At 32.4% G+C, this 22,196-nt stretch overlaps 1 protein-coding gene across 1 annotated transcript; it reads left to right on the forward strand.

The window, feature by feature from the left end:
* Positions 1 to 214: 214 nt before the first annotated feature.
* Obp73a (Odorant-binding protein 73a) lies at positions 215 to 21,725 on the forward strand. The gene is made up of 6 exons (XM_090107176.1): positions 215 to 435; positions 7,681 to 7,774; positions 18,649 to 18,749; positions 19,123 to 19,158; positions 21,068 to 21,218; positions 21,585 to 21,725. The coding sequence occupies exons 1-6, from the start codon at positions 352 to 354 to the stop codon at positions 21,671 to 21,673; spliced, it is 555 nt and encodes a 184-aa protein (XP_089963302.1). The 5' UTR covers positions 215 to 351; the 3' UTR covers positions 21,674 to 21,725.
* The last annotated feature ends 471 nt before the right edge of the window (positions 21,726 to 22,196 follow it).

The raw sequence follows: 22,196 nt of genomic DNA on the forward strand, positions 1-22,196 counted from the left end.
AATAATAATTGTAGATAATATCTCGGTTAGTTGTAAAATAATATTATTTTAGTAAGTAAAACTTTACGTTTAAACTAAATATGTACTACGAAAATTAGTGTTTATTGATAAAAACCTAAAAAAGCGCATAAAAAAATAAACATCGAATTGCGAAACGGAACGTATCGGCTCAACGAAATAGGCGCGAAACCCTCCTACGCGGGCCTTTCAAAAATCATTACATTCACAACGTGAGTTCCATACTGTGATCTGTCATCTGTTGCGCGCCTTCTCACGTTGTTTTTAAAAATCGAACGTATAAATTAAAAATAAAATAGTGAAACAGATTAAAAAATATTGTGCCAGTGAAAAATGGTTCGTCAAATTAGTGTTTTATTGTGTTGTTTATGCTTTTTGGGTATAGCGTTGAGTGATAGCGCCATAACCGCAGAAACCGTAAGTTTAAATATTATTATTTTTAACATAACTATAAATATTTATATTGATTAAATTATATTATACAGTATCTTGTCCTTTTTTGGAGTATTCTATAAGGCAATATAGTACAAAAAAGTATTTGTAACTAGGTAACTCTTGAAATAATCAATGAACACATGTTGCATTTTCATCAATTACATTTACTATTTAAAATCCTCCAGTCCTTTAAGTTTAACGAAAGTTATTTAAAGAATTTGTTTTTTTTTGTGATTATCAATAGCTTTATTTAGAAAATATTTTACTATCAATAACTCAATACGGTGCGATGATATTTGATCACTGAAAATAAAGAAGACGAAAAATTAATAAATATTAAGTTTCTTATAAGAGTATGATTGCAATGTAGTTTTTATGTAGGACTTATTTGTGCATAATACAAATATTTATAACGTCACCAATACAAGTGGCGGTAAGTCGATATTTTGCTCCAGTTTCCATTGACCTTGAAAGCGTGCGACTTGACATACAAGATACAAGATTTATATAGTCGTATTTTATATTAAATGAACATACATCTACAAAAACATGGCAGCTTTCTGTTCTTACATGGAAATAAATAGAGATAGAGCGAAATTCAATTCACACGTTCTTGTGAAAGATACAATAGATAACTTTTATAGGTTTATTGAATGATGCATTGACATTTCTACTTTGGTATTTATTTTTGTACCCTTATATCTAGGTATAGGTACCATTTACTAAGTATTGCCTGCCAAATCTGATCAGAAAACATACAGATATCTGTAAAAGGAGGAGGAAGGAACACGTTCAAAAAGTACCTATACCTAATGTTAAAATTTTAAAGCATATAAAAGAGATGTTTAAATATCTCACATGACTTACATGCCCAAAATTATGTAAATAGTTTTATTCGAAAATATACATATAAGATAGACAAGAATGTCTATTTCATATATTTTTTATTATGATGGCTTACATATTATTAATAATATTGGTGTTCTCGTGCTAATTTATAAATCGTTCTTAAATAATTATTGCGTAAGACAGTCCTGCTATTATAGCTTATTGTATAAAAAAAAAAAATAGCTACCTAATTTTGTTTTTTTTTTAACACCATCAAATTATTCATTGCTTAAAGTTATCAGTTAAGATTTCATATTCAACTGGGACTTAAAATAATTTACCGCTTGCCAATTTTTACAGTTGCCAGTGACATTATCCAATAAATATTTTAATTTACAAGTTTCATTTTTACTGCCTCTACATCCATAAAATTGGCTAGTATTAACTTTTAATTGGTGAATATGTGAACTATGAATATTTCAGATATGATCGTATGTAAGAATTAATATCTATAAATGCTTTTAAAATTTAAAAACTACTTATACATACCATGTAACCATATGCATCAAAGGTTATTTTTTTATTCTAATCGAACAAAACCGCGAAAGAATATGTTATCGAAGTTGATTATAAAATCAATAATTTCTCAATAAGTATCAACGCAAAATATCATAGTATTGGTATTGCACGGTAACGCCTGAACGACTGGTTTAATTTAAGTGTTGTTTAGAAAGTCGTATTTCATAAGACTATCAGAGGGGTAATAGGCTTGTCTGGATGCAGAAATATCGATAACTTTCGATAAAAGGGCATATCTAAAGGAATGCGAAAAATTGCATTTCTGCAATTCGACTTACTTGTCTACGGATGCAAAAATATTGATAGATGTTTTTCCATTCGATAAAAGAGCATTTTTAACGGAATGTGAAAAATTGCATTATTATAATGTTTCACATTTAAGGGTTACAATGTGATCCATAATCCATTTATACAAGTAGGTATAAGTGTATTATAATGCCTGTTTTAATGAACAAGATTCAACAAAACATGAAAAATTATCTAATATAATAACATTATTTGCAAACATTTTATTATTATTATCATCTTCAACGGGAAAAGAAGCGACGAAATGCGAAAAAATCCACGTGAATCAAGATACAACAACCTCTTTCGAAGGGTCAATCTCTTTACGCGTAAACATTATATAAGAATACATGTACTATTAACATACTTTTAATAATGATTTATTGGACATATGTAATCGCTAAGCAGTAATAGATATGTGCAATATTTTGTGAAGTTACAAACATCAGATGTTCTAAACAATTGGTGCGTGGAATTGAAAAGAGAGAAAGTTCACGGGTCGCTAATGTTGTATGCGCTTTTGTTCTGTTTGTCTGTTTATTGCGTTGTTATAAGTTAATTCTATTGTTCAGTAGTTTTCTGTTTGTGCGTTTAACGTGCGTGTGATGATCTATTACTTTTATCAGCTAAATATTCTATCAAAATGTTACGAAATACGATTACAATATTGTAATTCAAACTGATTTTATATAGCATTTTGTAACTGTGGTAATATGTAATATACATTTTTATAGATACATTCCATATATTATTATTACGTGATTTAATGTTGCATGAATTGATCTCGCGTATATTGCCTTTGAACTTTATGCTTAGGTATAGTCAATAGTGTAATTAGTCAAGCACGTAGAATTACATTTTCGTTGTTATTAACATAATTAACATTTAATTGTTTATGTAGAATTCGGTGTAATATAAATAGGTACACACCGATATGATAGACCGAATCACAAACTGATTACGGCTTTGCGGATAAGTTTCCGTAATATGCCGATTTTTTCTCATTAAATAAGCAATAAATATTATAACTATATATTTATATACAAAAATTATTATTTTTTGTTAAACACATTATGCATTGCAAAAAATAACTTTAAATATAAATATATTACAAAAACAACTATTTGTTTCCACATTTCATCAAACCACGTATCCATAACAGTTATATATGAAATCACACAGGAAACTCTCGTTACTTCCTGTGTTACATAAAGACATTTGCTCAATGCGATGGTTGTCAAGCTCCATTGGTTCAACCCACATAACCAGTTAATCGGCCTGGACAAATCAATTAAAGCAATAACAATTTCGCAGTAAAGGAAGAGCATGCAAAATGGTTGGCAATCCCTGACGCAATAATTACGCAAATATTATTAAATGCGATGGTATATTTTATTAGTATGCTTCATTTTGTAATGCTTGGTGGAATTTACGACGTAAGCTCATAGTGTTTTGAGTTATTTTTTTTAGCATAAACAACATTAAAAAGCTAACTAATTTTATAAATGCCAAAATTCATCCATTATTATACATAATTTCATTAAAAAGCAGAAACCTGCAGAATCAAGGGGAGTGCAAGGCTTTTTTTTTTAGGCTATGAGGAATAAAAATCATTTATTGAATCTCTTAAATACAACATTTGTTGACTTTAAAATGTAAAACAAAAAATCTCGATTGTAGAAGGCTAATGTGATTATTGAACTAGAATAGCATTGATTGTAACCACGACAAAAAGTCGATCGATAAAATTGTTTTATGCCTTTATATACTTCATACCAAAATCTTATACAGATACTAGCGGTCCGCCCCGGCTTCGCCCGTGGTACCTACATGTTTAAACTATCCTATCTCTCAAGTTGAATCGAACTGCACATGATGTGCGAATTTTATTATAATCGATTAAGTGGTTAAGGAGTCCATTGAGGACAAACATTGTGACACGAGATTTATATATATTAAGATATAATCAGCAGGTACATCAAAACCTTATAATATTGTTTTGGACTGGGCTCAGTCTATTCGCAAATTTTGAGTTAAAAACTAACGGATCTACACTAAAATCAACTCGAATGGCCCACACAATGCCTTATTTAGCCTGAATGACATAGCCTGAACAAGGTTGCGCCCACTGCGTCTGACTCAATTGCTAACATACTGTGATATAACTTGATACTTATGTTATTTTACTTAAGGTTTATTCAAGGAACTTAAAAATTGTCGAAAATTACTAAACGTTTTCTATTTTTAGTTGTTTTATTAATTTATTTTATTTATTGGTAAAAATGGTTATCGCTTTTGAGTTAAGAAATTATAAATAAGCAGCCAAGAGTCCTAAGTTCTTATCTATATGTAATGAACTAGTTTTAATTAATATACATATAATACTTGCTATTTAAATATCTTCGCATACAATTAACTGTAGTTGTGTAAGCTTTAATATCCTTAACATTTTGCGCCAATTCTGTTTCACGTTTTTAGAAAGTTCTCAATACCTATTGCCGAAAAATTAACATACGAATGTCGAAAATATAGCAACAAGGGATCTTTTACTTACTTCTTAGTTACCTAGTAAGTTTATTTCTTATTTTCAAAAGTGTTTAATTTCATTATTACTTTTTTCTTTCCTTATGTTACATCATATAAAAGTAGGATAGAAAATACCTAGTATCGATTGGAAATAATGTGAGAGAACATTGATTAAATTCATCGATTGCCAATAATTTTATATACTAACGGCTAACGACTAACCTACAATTACATACTTACCTGTAGGCTTACTATATGAAGTAATCCACGCTTTACCTCATTTCACCACGACACAAGCAAAAAATAACCCTAATTTCTTTCAACGCAAATATATTGCTCATTGGAATCTAGATCTCTTAATTAAACTTAACAAAAAGCATACTATTGTTTCAAAACTGGAGTAGTATTTATCTTGCGCAGAGCTTATGTAAACAAGGTGACATATTTACCGAAGCAAAGGCTACTCGAAATACAAGTTATGGTAGACTTATGTAAGCTTTAACCTGTTAGGCTAATTGAAGGCATTTCTGTTGAAACCTAGATTTGATTCACATGTGGTAACACTAATAAATTAATCTATACTAATATCAGAAAGCTGAAGAGTTTGTTTGTATGTTTGAACGCGCTAATCACGGGAACTACTGGTCCGATTGAAAAATTTTTTCGCTGTTAGATAGCCCGTTTATCCAGGAAGGCGATAGGCTATATATATTAACGTCACATAAACTAACTTAATTGTAAGGTCACTGACATATTATATTTGAATTATTTTGATATCTTCAAGCAACACAGTTTTTTTACAATAAGCTATCATTCATTGATCTTTGGCCACATGTAATGATATACATTGATACAGATACAGGTACAGATTATATAATTATCATGTCTCAAAGGAAAGTGCTTTCCCGCGTAATTCGACGCATGCGACGCACGCTCTACATGCATCGATCGAGACGAGAAAGCCGTCAATGTCACGACGAGATTTGCCTTTTATGTCTCATTTATTTTATACTAATAGGTTGACTTGGCTTTGTTCAAGTTTAAATTATTTAATAAAATAGGTTTGTTAGAGATGAAATGGGATCTTTGTATGTTTAAATAAACGCTGAATTTCAAACGAACAGGAGAAAAATGTGTTTCGTAGATTAGCTTTAATAAATACAAACAGAATACAATTCAATTAAAGTGAAAGGTAAGATTAAGAAACAATTATTAAATTTCATAATAACTTACGCAAAAAACTTGTAAAACACATTTCTCGAGTAACTTTTAGCTTTTTCTAACTTACCAATTACGCACTTTACGTAAGCATTTACAAACGAGTTCTTAAAAATACAGTATCGATATCTCATAAGCAGTGTTGATTTCAAAGTTGATTTTAAAAATATATTTCACATGAAATATAACATGAAACTGAAAATAAAATAGTTCAGTAAAATCTATAAGCAAATCAAAAGCTATCAAGCAAAAGGACATTTGACTATCGAAGGTCGTCTAAAAGGCAAACGGTCTAAAGGACAATCTCCAAATTGATGCACTGATCTTATTAAATCCGCTAAAAGAGTTGAAATTGAATAGTTAACAACTTAAATATATTTAGTTAAAATTTTAAATGCATGTTTATTAGATAATTAAACACATAGCTTGCATACCAATAAATGCCTATGGATTTATGGGTATGTAAGTAATATATGTAAATGATTTAATAGTTATGGCCTTATTAAGTTTAATTATTTATTGGTTACCGTTCTTAACAAGAGGTTTTTGTTATTAAAAGTTAAAACTGTACATCAATGTATGGAAGCATTGTTATTTGTGAACATGCATTGTCAATCTTTTATGTTTCGGCGCTCAATTTCCCAGGACTAGGTACGTATATATTTTAATAGAAAATTATACGTTATTACATTCATTATAAGTTAGTTTGTTATAATAATGCATGGGTAAAATTAAATGATACTTATATAAACGAGTATTAAACCCTGATTAAAAATATTTTGATACCTGTGCCCCGCGGTTTTAAGCAAACAAACAAACTCTTCAGCTTTATAATATTAGTATAGATTTATATTTTTATACGAGTACTCAGTGTAAGAGACTATAGATCAAATAATCAGTTATCAAATAAAACATCTTTGTGTTCTGACTCTTGGAAGTGGGCTGATTATAAATTAATAAAAAATAAAAATATAAGTAATAAATTTTATTTAACTTTACAATAAAATTATAAAATACTAGCGGTCCGCCCCGGCTTCGCCCGTGGTACATATTTACGTTTTCTCTACATAAAAACCATCCTCGTACTTCAAGGAATATAATAAAAAAAGAATTATCGAAATCGGTTCAGCCGTTCTCGAGTTATGCGCTTACCAACACATTTTGCGATTCATTTTTATATATAAGATTAATGTTATGTTTTCAATTAGTAAAATGCCAAAATAAACAGCCGATAACCATCAGAGTAACTCAGCCTTTCATGAAGCGTGACTGACCATGAAGATGTTTTGATTAATTTATTAGATTGTTACGAGGTTAGAAAATCTTGTTAAAAAATATTTAAGGGAAACTTATCGTAAATTTCGTAAACTTAGGTTAGATGGAATCTTAAAAAAAATAATTTAAACAAAGATTATGTGTAGGTATATCTTTCTCTTATCAACAAACGTATTTTGACGTAACTATGTCATGTGAGTTTATATGCAGTTGAAAATAATGAATTATTTATTAATTACGCAAGTTAGTAGTTAAAAAAAGGGTAGAAGACTGTTTTACTACTCTAGATATCTGCAAATACATGATGAAGCAAGTTTTATTGAAAAGCTTTATAACATCCAATTAAAAGAATCAAATGAAATTATCTAAAAATAATACAATTATTAAAACTTAACTTCTACAGTATTGTAATACAATATCGTTTCAAATGCAATGAAGATGCGAAGATTTATTGATATCAAAAGTTAACAATAAGAACACGGTATTCCACTTTCTATACATGATTTATCTTTTCAGGAAACGAGATGTAGGAACCCACCCACGGCACCACAAAAGATCGAGCGAGTGATCACCCTCTGTCAAGATGAAATTAAGCTTTCGATTCTAAGAGGCAAGTAATTCATTATTATTTTAATTTGGTAACATTACATTATATATTGATTAGTTTTATAGTATAGTATATAAGTAGTAGGTAAATATATATTCTCTACAAGAAACCCAGTCATACTAATATTATAGTCATGCCATGGTCTTTTATTTAGAGTTTCAATGCTGTTTATTCATATCTAAAAGTGTTCAAATTATTCACTTCATCCCATTTCATCGTTGTATTTTGATGATTGACAACATACAATCCAAACATCAAAATGGCAAATTCGTAGAAATTTACCGCTTTTAAATGATATGCCATAGCCATAACCACATAACAAAAGCTGTAGCCAAAAAGGCAGAAACAAACATCTTTATTTTGTTAAACAGCATTGAATAATGTTTTTAAACTTTTTTTGTTACCAATTTTTCGCAATAGATAATAATAACTATGTATTGTTTAACTGGAACCAATTTAATGTTACTTTGTAATGGCGACAACAATTGACTACGGTACTGTGGAATAATTTCCGTTCTGGTTTAGAATGAACTGTTTAGAATATTAGAATAAAAGCAAACTGAATAAATGTGTGAATAATCTGCGTTACTAAAGTAGAGTTTAAAACTTTAATTTTTACGCCGTCACGTAAAATTTTTATAACTTTTAACTGGAATTAGACGAAATACGAATGAGAATCTTTTCAATATTGCGATTTATTTTAATTTACTAAACATTTGTAATAACACAAAGGGAACCTAAAAAATAATTCATTGGTTAAAGTTGAAACATTTTTAACGTATTGAACCGAACTTTAATACATACTCAAAAATAAAACAATAGATAAGAAAATAACAATTACATCAAAAAGCGAGTAAAACAGCAGTTTACAGCTTGCAATATGGCCTGCAGCTGCTTCCTTGCTCGTATATAATTCGAGGTCAGGAGTAGTCAAGGTCAGCAGCGAAAGTTATGATAACCAGTACCATTGTAACTATGTTACGTCATTTGTTATACTATGTGTTAATGAAACGTGCTAGACGTGAAAATAGTCTAATCAAAAAGGACGAACCAAAAGCTGAACGAAGTTTTGATTTTTCTAAATTGATTTTTTGTGTATTTTAATAGCTGATTAGGCAACCGTCGCGTTGTACTGCTAGTTTACCTTAATCTCCTCGAATACCTAGTAGGTCAGCACAATAAATTTCATAATAATTGACCGTTTTGGAGGAATTCAGTTAAAAAGGTGTACCTACCTATTACGCTGACACTGAAATTGTATTACCTATATTTCAATATATAATTAAATTTTAGTATAATTATAAAGATATATTCCGGCTAAAGATTTTTTATTTAAAGCCTGATCAAAGTTCCGTATTTGAATATGAATTATTAAAATAAGATCAATAGAAGCACAATCTTAACCATAAAAGGAAATAACAACTCGGCACAATAAAATATATTGTAGCGTTCGGTATTTAAATTGTCTAACAATTTAATATGTCATCTAAAGTAAAATTTTATACATAGGTATACTGTGCATTATTTATTTTTCTAAAAAAAAAATGCTTAATCATTTGTTTTTTTTTTGCTTAGTATTAACTTATTAAATACTAAAGCTAATCCATTATTTGCAGACTTGACAATTAAAAATTTGTACCAATTTGGTCTAAGAAATATTATTATATGACTCTAGATCCTTAAATAATATTACTTGAAAGTAAATATAGTCAAGCACTACCACAGAATACTTAATAGTAGCTAACGCTAGCTCTACTTGAAACCCTCTGTCCTTGCATAGTTGACAATTATCCAACAACACAATACAATATTTTATTTACCAATATTATATCAGACCAGTCCACAAGCCTCGCTACAAGGTTACGCCTTGCATTATGTTCGAAAGGTTGCTAGCCGTAATGTATTATAATATGTGCAAATGATACAAACTGCTTGACAAATACCTTTGTTTTCCTGGTTTCTAGATCATTGGACGATGCGTGATATTGTGTCTACGATATTCTATACAAATGTACATTTTGAATGATAATAAACAATAGTTAAAATCTTTGGTTTTATAAAATTAGAATTTGAAATACTTTATATATGTATATATTTTAATGTTATTCGGATAATTGACGACGTCATCCCTAAAAATTTTACACTTATATGAAAGTGATGAAAGTGACTTATCCTATCACCTTCACCATCCTTTTCGTCTACTTCTTAAAAATAATTATTCGACGATTAGGAAGCGGATTATAAGAACTTAATCATATAATAATATAAGATGGTAGTTGTGTTACAATAATTACTATATATTATTACATAATAAGGCTCGCAAAGTTTAAGTTTAACCAATTTGTTACAATAGTATTAAAAAGTTACATAGCGTCACATAGCGTGCAAATACGTGGCGAAATAGTTGTTGTCATTTTCGTGGATTGCCCTTTTATCAACCATGTTAAATCGCTAATATAAGGTTGATATTTCGTTTAAGGTCAACAATTCATACGTTCTATATGACTCAATGTTTCTGATTCATTAAACACGCGTAATTCCTTGCATCTATTGTGAGTATAGGTAATATTTAAAACACTGCATAATTGTCAAGTGGTAACTAATATTTTAAATGAATGGGCACTTAATTTTATCTAAGTATTTGTTTTAATAAAAAATAAATCGGTTATTTTTTTATATCTAAAATTCATATGGCTCTTGATATTATGTCTCTTCTTTTTTTAACTCTGAAATAGCCTTGGATTCTAAATATATTTAGCCTTTGACTTAATGTATCTAGATGTAATATTTTGATTTTTAGAGACTATTTAGTCAAAGATGTTTAAGTAGGTCGAAACAAGTTAAACATAGTCATGTAAAATAGATTTAAACGTATTCGCTTAGAGACCTTGCCAATCAAAAGTGTGGGAAGAAGGTCATAGAGGTGTTAGTTCGTTATTTAATAATTTACATATTATCAATATTATACCATCTTTTTGGGATCTATAATTATACTATCACTGATGTAGCTTGTACCATATTTAAGGATAGATAATAATTAACATTACGTGCACAAACATAATTATGATCAAATAGCCAAGGATGTCCAATAAAGATTGAATTTTTGAATAAAACTTAGATATTATTGAAATTAAAAAGCAAAATGTTGATCAATATCAAAGATAATCTACTTTCAAATTACATACGACATGTCGATATAATTATGTATGAGAGCCGATCACGTCGTTTCAAGGCTCATAGCTGACGAGAATTCATTAGATTAGTTGAGTCAAGCCTTCATTAGGATTACAATTCTTTTCATAATGATAAAATCAATTATCATTCAATAATGTGTTAAAAATCATGACTTAATTTGAACATGATGTAACCGGAACAAATTGTTTTTCTATTTGATGTTTTTATAACTGCACTATGTATTAATGTTAACCTTTATTGAACAAATACAGTCACGATCCCATGTATAGTTTAGTGCCGAAAGTCGTGAACAAATGTTAAAGTGGGAGTCAATCAATGATGAATACTGAGAATTTTGAAATAACATAAAAAAATACATGTTATTCTGTAATCTGTATAGACTGGGGTAGAAGCCTTTGAAAATAATGAAAAGATAAAAAAAATCGCAGTCGGATGAAACCCATTAGAAAAGGAGGGGAATATGATAAAAATGTAAGGAAAAATAAATTACGGTCAATCCGAGTTCGGGAAGTGGGAGGGGGGAGCTTTAAAGAGAAAAAAATGGTTTCTCTCGATTTCCGACAAAACTACAAGTCCTATAGAAAAAAGTTCAATGGCAAAGTTGTAGGTAATTAAAAGTTCTACAACTTTTGTATTCACAATTTTTTCACATAACCTAAAAATTTAGGTGAAAAATTCAAAAAACCAAGTTTTTGGTCTTTTATTTCTATCTACTTCAAAATTTATTTTTTTTCTACGAAATTTGGTGGAAACTTACTTTATTATGTCCCAAATACACTGTAATTTATTTGATTGAAAATATTTATTTTTTCGCCTTATTTTGAATTAATACCAAAAAAACAACCTAATTTTCAATCGAAAAGTCACCCGTCAAAATATCAGCTTTTTTCAAAAACTTGGGGTGCCTTTTATTCATTGAAATCTCTACTTTCATATGGTGTAAAAAAAATAAACACCACCATAGTAAATGTTCTCAGGAAATGCATACAAACAGTCTGAAAATTAGCTTTTACTAAATCAGGCACACTTCTTGAATTCTATATTTTCTTTTGTATCGGCTTTTCGGTAATATTTCAAAAGAAAAATAATTATCTGTTCTAAGTTTAATATTTTACAGCATATTCAAAAGCAAAATGATGTCGATAAAAACATTTCAGGTAGTTCGAGAAGTGTGCCTGATTTAGTAAAAGCTAATTTTCAGACTGTTTGTATGCATTTCCTGAGAACATTTACTATGGTGGTGTTTATTTTTTTTACACCATATGAAAGTAGAGATTTCAATGAATAAAAGGCACCCCAAGTTTTTGAAAAAAGCTGATATTTTGACGGGTGACTTTTCGATTGAAAATTAGGTTGTTTTTTTGGTATTAATTCAAAATAAGGCGAAAAAATAAATATTTTCAATCAAATAAATTACAGTGTATTTGGGACATAATAAAGTAAGTTTCCACCAAATTTCGTAGAAAAAAAATAAATTTTGAAGTAGATAGAAATAAAAGACCAAAAACTTGGTTTTTTGAATTTTTCACCTAAATTTTTAGGTTATGTGAAAAAATTGTGAATACAAAAGTTGTAGAACTTTTAATTACCTACAACTTTGCCATTGAACTTTTTTCTATAGGACTTGTAGTTTTGTCGGAAATCGAGAGAAACCATTTTTTTCTCTTTAAAGCTCCCCCCTCCCGCTTCCCGAACTCGGATTGACCGTAATTTATTTTTCCTTACATTTTTATCATATTCCCCTCCTTTTCTAATGGGTTTCATCCGACTGCGATTTTTTTTTGTTTCAAAAATTATCTACTCTAGTCTAGTAAGCAATGTACCTAACTCAAAGTTTCGTTGTGATTGTACGTGAATTTAAATATACATTTTGACTTTTATCTCTCATGGTCGTAATTAATGGTGTATGTTTGTATTGCACATTAGTTATGTAGGTACATGGACCATGGTGTCTTAATTTTTTCACATAAACCAAGTGAATCATATCTTGCATCTATGCGTAAGTTGGTATAACTTACATTATATGCACAAAAGTATAGTACCTATACCTTTGGACAATGAAAAACTATAGGAAATACATTGAGATAATATTACTATGTATGGAGCAGACACCACGAACAAAATCTGTGCGCCATTTTTTTGCTCTAACTAAGTTTTAAAAATTATTATTTAGTTAGGTACTTACCGATGAAAGTTATTTCTTTGCACTTTTCCGTATTATTTGTGCAATATCGTAACACAAACGAAGGCATATTTGATGCGTTTCACTTTAAAACAAATAAAAAATGAGCGTGCAGTTACGCCATATGGCGTATGTTGAGCGGAACATAAGTGATGTAGGCGGTGTCGTCTCCATATGTATATCTCAATGAGGAAATATTGTATTACATTGATAATGTAACATGTAGATTGTATACTTTTTAATTTAGTAACAGAATATTTAGTCTCTTAATTCCGAGTGCAAAATTCCTAGAGTTCGTGACTCAGAAACGATAATATTTCTTAAGATGATTGAAGGAATTTAAGGACTTATCCAATTAAATGCAAATCCGTTCCGTTCCAGCCTTTTAAGACGTCCACTGCAGGACATAGGCCTCCCCCAAAGATTTCCATAACGACCGATCACCAGCGGCCTGACTCCAGCGGCTCCCCGCCACTTTGATCAGGTCGTCTGTCCACCTCGTTGAAGGCCGTCCCACACTGCGACGTCCTGTACGTGGTCGCCATTCGAGAACCTTTTTGCCCCAACGGCCATCGGTTCTGCGGGCTATATGCCCGGCCCAACGCCACTTCAACGTACTAATACGGTGGGCTATGTCGGTGACTTTAGTTCTTTTGCGGATCTCCTCATTTCTGATTCGATCACGCAAAGAAACCCCGAGCATAGCCCTTTCCATAGCTCGTTGAGCGACGCGGAGCTTGTGCACAATGCCCGCGGTTAGGGACCACGTCTCAGATCCGTATGTCAACACTGGTAACACACACTGCTCGAAGACTTTCGTCTTCAGGCACTGAGGGATTTTGGACGAAAAGATGTTGCGTAGTTTCCCGAACGCTGCCCAGCCGAGTCGGATTCGACGATTGACCTCTTTCCCGAAATTGGACTTACCTAATTGGACGGTTTGTCCCAGGTAAACGTATTCGTCAACAATTTCGAGAATAGAGTTTCCAACTGATACCGGAGTGGGCACAACATGGACATTTGACATGATTTTCGTCTTGTCCATGTTCATGCTAAGGCCCACTTGTTGTGAAACTCTGTAGAGGTCACCGAGCATTGTATTGAGGTCTTCCAGGGATTCCGCCATGACCACGATATCGTCCGCAAATCGAAGGTGAGTGATGTACTCGCCATTAACATTGATGCCAAATCCTTGCCAGTCCAGGAGCTTGAAGACGTCTTCTAAAGCAGCGGTAAACAGTTTCGGAGAAATTACATCTCCTTGCCTGACCCCGCGCTGCAGAGGAATTGCCTTTGTGCAATGCTCCTGAACCCGGACTGACATAGTGGCGTTTTCATACAAACTTCTCAACACTTCGATATACCGATAGTCAATGCGGCAACGCTGAAGAGACCTCAATACGGCCCAAGTCTCGATCGAATCAAAGGCTTTTTCATAGTCCACAAACGCCAAGCATAATGGCAGATTATACTCCTCCGTCTTCTGTATAATCTGCCGCAGCGTATGAATGTGGTCCATGGTGCTAAAGCCTCTTCGGAAACCGGCTTGTTCGGGAGGCTGGAAGTCATCAAGCCTGCGTTCGAGACGATTCGTGATGACTCTCGAGAACAGCTTATAAACATGGCTCAGCAGTGATATTGGCCTGTAGTTCTTCAACAGGGTTTTGTCTCCCTTTTTGAAGAAGAGGACAACCATACTGCTGCTCCACGCTTTTGGCGCAGTGCCCTCGAGTAAGGTGGAAGTGAATAACCTCTGTAGCATTCTGAGGATTGGTTTGCCACCCGCTCTCAGTAGCTCAGAGGTGATTCCATCCTCACCCGGCGCCTTATTGTTCTTAAGCTGTTTGAGAGCCATCCTAATCTCGTACAGGCTGATGTCCGGGATATCTTCGGTGTAATGTCGGGTTAGTCGGGCTCTAGGATCTTTCGCCGGACTTGCAACAGGCTTAGCAACGGAGGTGTAAAGATGTCCATAAAACTTCTCAACCTCTCCTAGTAGCTCTGGTTGAGACGACACCACTTTACCACTATCCGTCTTCAGCTTAGTCAGCCGGCTTTGCCCAATAGATTCATCTCTTGCGAACACTTTTGTGCCTTTATTCCGCTGTATCGCCTCTTCAATATTTTTCTTATTGAAGAGGCGGATGTCGTGTCGCAAGGACTTTGTAATCCGTCTATTGAGCTGCCTATATGACTTCGCATCATCGGAAGTATGTAGTAGCAAGGAGCGTCGTTCTTCCAGGAGCTTGAGGGTATGGGCGGAAAGTTTTTGGGACCTATTTCGACGGGGTGTCTTGCAGTGATGCAACCCTACCGTACGAATCGTTTCGATAAGCCTGTTGTTCAGATCGTCCACAGATACGTCATCGCCTAGGCAAGCAAAGCGATTTTGGAGCTCGAGTTGAAAGCTTTCGGGGTTCTGGATTTGGGTGCGGAACGGTCGAAGAGTTGACCTCATCAAGCGAGACCTTTCCAGTTTCACATTTATATTCAATGTGCCTCTTACCATTCGGTGATCACTACCGGTTTTTATCCTATTAATCACAGAAACATCATTGAATATATGTCTCCTTGTTGTCATGATGAAGTCAATCTCATTCCTCGTTTTACCGTCAGGGCTTATCCAGGTCCACTTTCTGTGCGGAGATTTCTGGAAGAAGGAATTCATCATGAAGAGTCCTTCCTTCTCCAAAAATTCAGCGAGCCTCTGGCCCCTCGGGTTGCGCTGCCCAAATCCAAATTGCCCCACTCTCAACTCATCATCGCCTCTCTTGCCCAGTTTCGCGTTGAAATCCCCCATCACAACATTGAAATGTGTTTTCGAGGTGTGTAAGGCTCTACTGATGTCCTCATACATTACCTCCACATCTTCATCTGAGTGTGCCGAGGTCGGCGCGTAGACCTGAATGACCTTCAAAGAATATCTATCAGATATTTTGAGGACCAGGTACGCTACCCTGCTCGACACACTTTCGATGGCTATGATGTTGTTAATGAGGGGTCTGCGAACGATAAACCCTATTCCACCTTGGGACTGTTGGTCGCCCTCCCGGTAGAAGAATAAATTACCGGATGTCAATGTTATCGTGTCCTCCCCCTGTCTTCGGACTTCTGATAACCCTATGACATCCCAGCGTAACTTACTCAATTCTTCTTCCAGCTCAACAATCTTTTCGTCCGTCCTCAACGTGCGTGCGTTGTATGTTACCAGGGCCAGGGGTCGTCGGGAGTGGTAGCCGGATCGCTTCCGGTGATTCTTAGCACCCCCCGCCCCGCCGTTACCATGGCCGCTACCGTAGCCAGGAATAGCGGAGCTGCCGGGTACTAGGGGCCTGGTTGTTGTTGCACTATTCATGTGTTTTTTATGTGTATCTATTTGGGGGGAAAGAATGCCAATACTCGCCACGCTTGGCAGGCGGGTTGGCGAGCGCAGTTGATGGTGGGGGAGATCATGCATAACGCTGCTGCCCGTTTGCATGTAGTTAACCCTTAGTCGCCTCTTACGACACCCACGGGTAGAGATGGGGTAGTGCTATTCTAGGCCGGCAGCACACGGCACCTACACATTAAATGCAAATACTGACTTAATATTGAACCAAAGATAGTCTCTTGGAATTCAGTTAAAATTTCAGTCTGTGTGATGTTCCGGCCTCATTAAAAAACCATGTATATTATTCAGGTAATGGAATAGCATCGGGAGTTAAAACGTGTACGCTTTAAGCTTAACGAGCTTTGAGCGGTAGCTCCCAAATAACATAGCAATTATCTTTTATAATACCCCCTTATTATGGCCTTTTAACATTGCGTTTAAATTTCGCCCTTCTTACGGTACTTTTAAATATCACTAAGTGCCGTTATTGCACGGGAATAAAAATAAAAATATTTATCGGGGTCGCAATGTGTCATGTTAACTTGCATTTTGTATGGTTTGATTTTGAAGGCATTCAAATTAAAAATGTATAAATCTTTAAATTTCACGTACATTTCTTTGTCAAAAGGTTTTAAGGTCAATTTGTGATAAGATAGAGCTTTAAAAGCTTCATCCGTTATCCTTATTTTATTTGTTATGAGAATTATACAAATGATTTTGTTCATGAATTTAAAACTATTAATTTGTTTAATAGTTTACTTCAGTGAAAGAGATTTTATTTTGGAATATCACCTACATATTTATTATTACTGTTATTAAGACCTTTTCTAATTTTACTTAATAATAGTTAAAAAACACAAACGTTTAAAATGTAATAACTTCGTAATATACGCTCATTAACAATTCACTTGAAGTACTAAAGAGATTACGACCATAAACCATTTTGATTTTTCTCATTACAGCCAAAACCAAAAATGGATATGATTAGGTAATTCACATTTCACATCCACAGCACGATTGTCTAGTGACCCATATAGTCGTTGCATAAACTTGCATTAGGCACCTGTACAAGGGACATGCAACGTTTGCATCTTGCGAAAGTGTTGCGTTTTATGTATATTATGTTATCTGTGGTTTTGTTTACGATTTTAGCGTAAGTGTAGTTGAACTAATGTATTGGGTCTATGTATGGATGCGCCAAAAGTATGATTTTATTAGATTTTATTATTACTGGCTGTGACGCGCGGTTCCACAGATGAAACAAGGCACAAAAGAAAGTGCTTCCATAACTTGTGTGTTTTGTAGTACATGAGTTCAGTTGTGTTTGCGTAAAGGAATAACAAACATCCTTCTATCCTCACAAATGTCTACGTTTATAATAGATAACTATTAGTAATTTACTTTTTGCTTTGTTCCTATTATTATAAATGAGATAAATTATAATAGGTCCTACTAAGTAATGACTGAATAGATTGCATGTTTTTTCAATATCACTGCAGTATAATATAACCTACCTTGTCTAGTCTTGAGACTATAACAACTCTTGTTTAGCTATATGTGCCTTAGTTGCCTTGCAAGTTCAGCTGAGTTGTATGACGTTATTTCAGTTATTTTGAAATACAAATACATAAATTAAATAGACGTATATTTTAAAGAAATGTCTTTAAAATGTTTGTTCAGTGAAGCAAATATTTGAAGACTAGTATGACCTAGTAATAACGATTCCCTGTATTGCATAGTGCAGGTGTTTAAAGTCCTCTTATATTATGCTATTTAAACATTGAAGACCTTACGTAATGAAGTTCTAGGATTTTGGGTCATCCATAACTTAAAAGAAGCGGTCTAAAATGAAAATTTTTGAAAACACTTAATTCGATGAAAACTTTAATATTATGATAGCATACGTACTTAACTAAACAGGGATTCGTTTTTTACAAAAAATTGTTTAAATCCGTCAGGCTATTTCATGAATTGCTTACAAACACTCGAGATTCGAGAATATTTAACATAGGTACCTATAGAATATAGATAATAGAGCAAATAAAGATATATATGTCAATAACAAACCTATGTGTAATTTTCCACAATTTATTAATTGTTTGATATTAAAACAAAAACTTGGTATTCCAGAAGCGCTAGATGTAATCAAGGAGGAGCACACGATGCCGGCGGAGAGACGCAGGAACAAGAGAGAGGTGCCCTTCACACATGATGAGAAGAGGATCGCTGGGGTCTGTATTTATTATATTTTATGTAAACGAATATTACATACTAGTTATGTGCGTAATATTTTATTCGATATTTTATATTTATAAAAATTTTGGGTGTACTTACTTCTATATGTTTTGATGTATCTTCCAAAGAATTGGATTGATTTTGAAGGGACTTTCACAAGTCGATAACCAATTTACGTATATATACTGACAAATTATATTTTAATTACGATGTTGAGCTACATTGTCAATAGCTCGTTCGTAAAAATCCCTATTATTTCATGAAAGTATGAATGTTGTAGTTATGATACATATTATACATAAAGTAGTAACAATTTTGAAATTTTCCAATTTGACGTTTTATTAATTTGTAACAATTTTATAATTCCAGTGCCTGCTGCAGTGTGTTTACCGGAAAGTGAAAGCTGTAAGTATTGACTATTTTATAAGATTTATTCAGTTGTGAGAAATAGATCGCAAAAATTTTAATGTCCCTCCACTTTCTGGAAATAAAATAAAATAAATATCACTTAACGTGTCATAATTGTATTAAAATTTAAAAGTTTTATTTTCAAAGGTTTTAAGTTAAAATGCTTTATAAATAGGTACTTTACATTATTAGGGAAATTAACAAACAATATGAGTACTTAAATTAAATATCTTCTCTAGTCTTCTACAACAAATATTAGAAATAGATCTTAATATACCAAACACGAATATTTTATTGATTAATTGGACTCAGGAATACAAATACATAAACACATTTGAAGAAAAACATGTATAATTCATGAGACGGACTTGGCCGATTTATTATAAAACATACCTACTCATATTATGTAGACTGGCCCTGTACATATTTCTGTGGGCCTATATTATGCAATTTTATTTTATGTTTAAAATTGAATAGAATCTATAATAAACACAGAAGCATTAAATTGATATTACACGGCTAAAGTTATTGGATACGCAAGTAAAAGTGAACACTTTAAGTCAGATCAGTGAGATAACGTTGGTTTATATCTAAGCGTCTCATCTTTAGCGATTTTACTCGGTTTCACTTTGATTGTGTTCCATTTCGATGAAATTTGCTGTTAGAAATAGGAATGTTTGCGTATCTTTTAGAAGTTATTCGATTTAGATGAAAGTTTATGGTCTATACTCTACATAATATAGAGTTTATTAGTGTATAGACTCCCTACTATATTGACAAAAAAGGTATCAGTGCTACTTTTCACTATAATTTATTTGTGTTTTAGAATTAAGACATTTAAGAAACAGACGGTTGGAAAAATTCTATTTCGGATAATTATCAAAAACTATTCGAAATAATAAATATACATATCGAATAATTGTGTTTTACATCATCTAAATATTTTTACCGCAAACCATTTATTACCCAGTAGGTAACACAATAAATGTACCAACTTCTATAAAGTTCCATAAAGTCCACGAAGCGACCAGTTAAATCAAGCTTCAGAGTAAAACCGCGAATTTCATTTAATCGAATTTTATTATTTTACGGCTTCGTCGTGTCTTGATTGGTACAATTTGTTAACTATAAACCCTCTTGCTGGCTGTAAACTTGAAAAAATTCGCCTATTTATGATCCTCTTGCTCACTGAGAAATACGAGCCTCGTAAAACTTGCATGCCTTCGTAAATCATAGGGTACCTAATTGAAAAATTCATCAGTTTGAAAATTTATTATTAATTCGTGTCGTATCGTTTATTTGCTCATAGCACAGATAATATATTTCGTTCAGAGGAGACAATAAACTTACCCTTTTTATACTTTTATGTACTTATAATATATACGGTTGTGAATTGTGGTCTAACCAAATAATTTAACAGTGGTATTTTTATGTTTTACAAGAATCGCGCGATGTAGAGCGATTCGGATATTATAACATTAAGTTCTCCGAAACCATAAAAGAGAATTATATTCCATCATCATATCGATACTAAAAGTGCGATTCTGGACATTAAAAATTTTAGGAATATTGTAGTTATACTTTAAACTAAAGTTGTAACAATTTTTGGGAGACTATCAAATTGATTCTTTAATTAGTGTACGCTTTAAGATTTATTAAATTGTAAATATAAGAACCAGATTTTTACTTCCTTCACAGAATAATAACTAGTAGCTAGCTTCCTTCTAAATTTATTCGAACATCTTGTATTCGAAAAAAAATAATACAAACGTATAAATTATTACTGGCAACAGCAACATCACCAAATTCTATCCACGCTCTACACATAATATAAGACTTTATTCTAAATTCTAACCATTGTAAACTTTCTTATTCTTAAGTTTTTTCTTATTATTTTTTTCCCCAGGTGGACGGCTACGGTTTCCCGACACTAGAAGGTCTGGTGAGTCTGTATTCAGACGGAGTGAACGAGAGAGGATACTTCATGGCGGTGCTCGACGCGTCACGGGAGTGTCTCATGAAGAATCACGATAAATTCTCGAGAACTGTTCCTATGGGTATGTGTATACCTTTTTTACAAAAAATTGGAAAAAAAAATGAAAAATCCTCACCCATAAAACTCAATGCTCAAGCCTTCGACGAAAAGAAGCTAATAAAAAATAATACGATATAATTATATTATTGTTTTACACAAGCTATCAACCGAAAAAAAGTAGATTGACAGGATTTTCTTTTTTCTATTTCTGCTTTTCTTAGCGGTTTTTTCACAGACAGATTTTATAAATGTCCATGTAGATTTGCGATCTTTTTTTATATTTTAATAGCGCGGTTGTGTGTACATTAATTCATTTCCCCGAGGAAGTTACAAAACTTCTATAGCATAAAAAATTCGTTTTAATTGATATTTTCTTTTCATATTTCAGATAATGGTCTCAACTGCGACATCTCTTTCGACATATTTGAATGTATCTCAGACAGGATTGGTGAATACTGCGGGACATCGGGACTTTAAATAAATACAACTAATGTGATATTTTAAGGACAAGGACATATATTTACAAAATCATAAAAATATTTACAAAAAGTTGAACATACCTATAATTTGGATACGACGGTTTTTGTGTGAAATGAGATTTTTTTAATATGCATAGTTTTCTCTAAACTCAAACCCAAACCACAGTATTACTATATTATTATTGTAATACTGTGCTCAAACATTTATTTATTCAATTAGACTTCTTCTAGAAGCACTTTTGTAACGTCAATACATATTTTTAACATTTACCACTTTACCATTTAGGTATGTAATCTCATAGTTCTATTATATAGTAAATACAAATTATACTCTGTATGATTAGGTATCGTATATATTTACAATATTCTGAAGAATGAAAAAACTATGTTCCATAAAAATATTTGTAGTTACCATATTATGATGTTTATATTTTCTTAATTTTTAAATTAGAATAAGTGTTTATATTGAACATTGTAAGCGTGATAATTTATAAAAAATATTAACTTTACTAAAATGTGAT

This window comes from Colias eurytheme, chromosome 11 (genome assembly GCF_061535395.1).
Source record: "Colias eurytheme isolate Ceu_HAF_F1 chromosome 11, ilColEury1 Martin Lab GWU primary, whole genome shotgun sequence".
Classification (NCBI taxonomy): Eukaryota; Metazoa; Arthropoda; class Insecta; order Lepidoptera; family Pieridae; genus Colias; species Colias eurytheme.